Consider the following 5,206-nt stretch of genomic DNA (forward strand, 5'->3'; position numbering starts at 1 on the left):
GGTGTACAAGGGTCCCAAGTGTAGTAACAATTCTGAGGATGGTGTACAAGGGTGTCAAGTGTAGTAACAATTCTGAGGAGGGTGTACAAGGGTCCCAAGCGTAGTAACAATTCTGAGGAGGGTGTACAAGGGTCTCTAGTGTAGTAACAATTCTGAGGAGGGTGTACAAGGGTCTCAAGTGTAGTAACAATTCTGAGGATGGTGTACAAGGGTCTCAGGTGTAGTAATAATTCTGAGGATGGTGTACAAGGGTCTCAAGTGTAGTAACAATTCTGAGGAGGGTGTACAAGGGTGTCAAGCGTAGTAACAATTCTGAGGATGTTGTATAAAGGTGTCAAGCGTAATAACAATTCTGAGGATGTGTGGTGTTTTGTTCTGTTGTTTATGGCATCAATGTGTTGGAACCGACAATCTCTCAACATCAGATTGCTCAAGTAGCCGAGAGTCTGAGGATCTGTTTGGGAACGTTGGTGGCACGGTGTTTACGCATTGTACTGTTAACCGCAAGGTCAGCAGTTCAAACCCACCAGCCAGTCCTCTCGAGAAAGGTGAAACTTTCTGCTCCCAAGATTGACAGCATCAGAAACCCTATTTAAGGTGACTATGAATCAGTATCAACTTGATGGCAGTGCGCTGGGTATTAAACCTGTGTTTAGAGACGTTGACTTTTACTCACGATTATTTTGCATTTTTATGTGTGTGTGTGTGTGTGTGTGTATTATAATTTTAAGCATGTATGGGAAGCCCACAGAGCCTGAGGGCTTTTTAGAGGATTTCTTTAGCATTTTTGCGTTGACTTCTACTAGGTATCTAGTGGTAGCACTCGCTTGCTTTTATGTTGTTTTTGCTTGTTTCCTAAACATAAAAACTGAGACCCCAAACTTGTTACCTATGATTACAAACCTCCAAGAAAGACATTTTCTCTACCAGAAGTCCAGTTTCCTTATTTGTGGTTATATATGGATTTTCTTGTAAACACTATGGGATAGCCCTCAATGGGCTCTAGTTCTAGTCTAAGCTTTACACGTCAAGGCCTGGGGTGATGAGCACCCCCACTCCTTCCCCTGACAGCCCCGAGCTACTGTGCGGTCTTACTACTGGGCTCTCTGCCCCTCTTGCTTTCAAACTTCTCAGCACTGCATGTTAAAGCACACACTTGACATACTTCCCCTGATGGTTGAAGTGTCGGTGGGATAGAGTCCGCTGTACGTGTGGCTGGAACAACTCCATCCTTAATTCTAATCACTCTCATGGATCATGGGACAACAGAGAGGGAACAGACACGTTTAAGAATATAATACATGTGGTTGAAGACAGGGAGCAGCAAGGATGCATTTCTTTAAAAAAAAAAAAAAGACTTTAGCACGATAATACAACACAATTCAGACAAAACTATGAACCAGGCTGACATGAGGAAGGACCCATAGCACAGGCTCGGGGCGGGGGGTGTTAGATGTTTATTAAATCAAGCTTTTCAATTATCTCTCCACCCACAGTCTGTAAACAAAGGCAGCGCGCACGTAAGTAGAAGGGTGAGAGCTCAGGACGAGTGGAGAGGATGAAGTTTCCTTTGTCCGCCGGCACCTCCCATGGCAGCCTTCCTGGGCCAATGGCGCAGGGCCACGCTCTGGTCGCCAGTCAGGGCACATCAGGAGGGTGGATTCTGAGCCCCTCTGAGGAGGGGGGTCGAGACGGGTCTTCATTTCACTGGAGAGGTCACTGGATCACAGCAAGGCAACCATGTTGGTTTACATTCACTGATTGTACACATGAGGTCTGCTCGCTAATGTTTTCCTCTCTAGTGCCATAACTTGTAAAACTGTGAACTAAAATAAATGACAAACTACAGGTGGTTATAAAAATAGATAACTCAGAATAACAAATATCTAAAATTAGCAGAGCACAGACTTTAAAAATTGGCCTTCACAGACTTTAAAAATTGGCCTTTTTCCCTAATGTGCGTAATTTAGCAGGATGTCCAAGAGGTACCTTCGACAGACATCAGTGGTAAGACAGCATTGGTAAAGAAAAAAACAACAACACTCATGTATAAAACCCAGATTCAGATAAATGCAGACGTCCAACAAGACACATAAAATCCTAATTGCTCCTATCTAATTACTCTACTTAATAGACACCACAATTAGCTTACAGCCCTTTATGTACAGGCAGTCCCTGGGTTATGAACATTCAACTTCCATACAACCCATCGTTGCAAACCAAACCCCATTAAGTCGATTATATTAAAAATGGAAGTACATACAATGTCTCTTAATAACAAATGAGCATTACTTTGCAACAAGCGTTGGAACATTATTATTACAGTATTATTACATGATAGACATTTTGGTATAACTGGAAGAATTTCTTTTATTAATTTTTATGCATAGAAAGGTATCCTATATACAAAGACAACGATTTGACTAAATGATGTTGAATGTGAACCGTAGCTACATGTTACTACTTACATAGAAACTCGGCTTAATGATAGATTTAGGAACGGAACTCGTTGGTAATCCGGGGACTGCCTGTACCTTAAAAAGTAACACTTTGCTACCTGTGTACAAACCTTAAAAACGATGCACCCTCAACAAGCAAAAGTTGATTAACAGTGGCACGAGAATGGCTGAGACCCGTAGCATCGTGTGTGCTTTGCGATAATTCTAGGTATGGGGCTAAAATGTCCCCCAAATGTTTTGGTTTTTTCGTTTTTAAACGTCCCTCTTGCCCCGCCCCAAATGTATTCTACAATCATTTCAAGTACAGAAAGGGAAAATTCACCCCAGGAAAATTACAAAAAGGTCAAAATCTCACAAAGTGACTGGAAACCCATAAACGCATGAGTGACATTTGAACGTCCCCTTATCACGTATCAAGTGCTCTCGTATGGCACGTGTGTCCTGCCACCTGCAGCCAATCTCACTCCGGAAGGTGCAGTCCCTCCTGTGCTAACTCCAGAACGGCAAGTGCGTGTGAGCTTCGGCGAGGTTGACTTCCATGGGGTGGGACCTGACAGGTCACCTCACAGCTCACCTCGGACTCACAACCGACCTGAGCTGTTAACGTTCTGAACGAAAAGCCCCACGGGGATCCATCGTACTGTCTCTTGGGGAGAGCAGGCACCTGTCTGCTGTCCCCGAGGTCACCCTCAGCCCAGAGGGGTGTTCCCAAGTTGCTGATCCTGGAACCCACTCTCCTTGCTGAAAAATCCACCGGCCAGTGTGTTTGGAACTTGCTGGGTGTGATGGGATTTGGGATTAAACAGATGCCACTGATTAATGTTTTCAAGGTGCATTGGACCCCTTCTCGGGGCGGGGGTAGGGGAGGGGACACAGATGCGGCTCTTCCCAAATTCCCTTGGCCTCTCAGGGAGCACCCACTGGATCGCACAGCACCCATTTACTATGGAAATGCTAATCTAGGGTCAGTAGTGGTTCTCACGTTTTAGTGTGTGTCAGATACCCCTGGGAGCCTTTGTAAGGCAGAAAACCCATACCCCACTTCAGGTCTGGGGGGTGGCCTGGGAACAGGCACTTTTTAATAGATGCCACGGGAGGCGACTGGGGCTGAGCGGGGGCCATGCTGAGAGCGTAGCTGCAGGAAGCCCTCCTGGAGCTGCGAACAGGTCTGTCTCAGGGACTAAACTGGAGGTGCCGTCAGTCCTGTGACACCGGGTCCTGGTGCCTCGGTGGGGTTGAAGGGCCCTGGACCAGACCTGGTGGCCAGGGCTCTACCTCATAAGAAGGGCAGCAGCCCCTCTCTGGGGACCTGCGAGGCTTAACCGAAACACCTGCAGGTATCACCAGCATAATCCTAATCACATGGCAATCACACGTCAGGGAGCAAGGCCCTGTCTTCTGCTGCTGCCGAGTCTGGAAGTGCGTGCTCGCCGTGAGCGGCGGGAAGCAGCTACAGGTGCAGACAGCTGCCCGGGCGGAGTCCAGAGTGGGAGCACTGACTTTAAAAAGATCTGGTTTTGTTTTTGAAAAAGAGACCAACCCACAATCGACAGAGTAAGCAATGCTGGCTTTGAGACTGCGTTGAGAAGTTATTAGCCTGGTGATCTTTGTATACAACCCTCCCCCCTCCACCCCCTCGTGTTACTGCTGGTTACGTTTAACGGCCAGAAAATGAGCACAAGATGCTCCCCCACCCCCCACCTCAGATAAACGCATATGAAACCGACCTAGAAAAGTGCAGCCGGGATTGGGACGCTCATGAGCTACCGCAACGCCAACGTTTCTGAAGCAAAACATTCAAAAGGATCTTTGTCGTTTGATTCATAGAACCCCCCACAGAATGCGGCCTGGTGGAGGCCGGGCAGGTGAGTGTTCGCACGTGTTTAGATGCTGTTCGGTGCCTGAGTCGAGGACCTACCTGCCTCTCACCGTTCAAAGTGAACCCAGAGAAACTCATCCACATCCTGAGGGGATTAGCCCTGGGGATACCTTCTTTTTGCCAGAGTCCTGTTTGCACCTGCATGGAAAAGACTTGATGGGCGAGGCAGAATGTGCCCGACACAGGCCTGCTTCTCTCTACAGGTGTTCTGGGTGGCACTGGAGACAGGACAGCATGTCTTTCACGGGCTTGCCTTCATAGCAGATCTGATACACTGCCGTAAACAATGGAAACCTGGTTGGGAAGCAAAAAAAAGAGCAAGCTCAGACCATCTGGCTTAGGTTGTGGAAGAGCTTGGTGAAACAAATCGAACCCCTCTCCATGCCTGTATCCTTTATCCTGCAAAGCGCTTCTGCCCCGTGGCTCTGAGCTCTGGGTACAGCTCACCCTCTTTCTGACCCAAGGGTGGGGCGCAGGACCTACAGCTCTCAATCCCACTGCCATTGAACAGTCACTGTGGGTTTCCAGGGCTGTACATCTTTACAGGAGCAAAGAGCCTCTTCATCCTTCTCCCCTGGAGTGGCTGCTGGGCTTGAACTGCAGACCTTGCGGTTAGCAGCCCAATGCATAACCCACTATGCCACCAGGGCTCTAGACCAAGTCCTGTAGGAATCCTTGCAGGGGAATCGGTGGTCATCTGCAGAAGGAGTTGGGCGCCTGGCCAAGCCTGAGTGCCAGTTTCTGCCACTATATTAAATGGTTTGCAGGGTAGATTTAAAATTGCATGGAGGCAGGCTCCCCCTTTCTCTAGAAAGGAGATCATGAGGCAGCCTGCACAGCACCACATGTGAATGTGGAGAGACTCACA

General features: G+C 47.8%; 1 protein-coding gene across 1 annotated transcript in view; it reads right to left on the minus strand.

Moving 5' to 3' along the window:
• Window positions 1-1,439: 1,439 nt before the first annotated feature.
• Window positions 1,440-5,206, minus strand: part of GPD1L (glycerol-3-phosphate dehydrogenase 1 like) — a 37,527-nt gene continuing 33,760 nt past the window's right edge. The window contains 1 exon segment of the mRNA XM_045297589.1: window positions 1,440-4,632. Coding sequence (XP_045153524.1) covers window positions 4,536-4,632 — 97 coding nt within the window. The 3' untranslated portion in view covers window positions 1,440-4,535.

This window comes from Echinops telfairi, unplaced genomic scaffold, assembly GCF_000313985.2.
Source record: "Echinops telfairi isolate 266 unplaced genomic scaffold, ASM31398v2 ScPeMD7_7420;HRSCAF=8458, whole genome shotgun sequence".
Taxonomy (NCBI): Eukaryota; Metazoa; Chordata; class Mammalia; order Afrosoricida; family Tenrecidae; genus Echinops; species Echinops telfairi.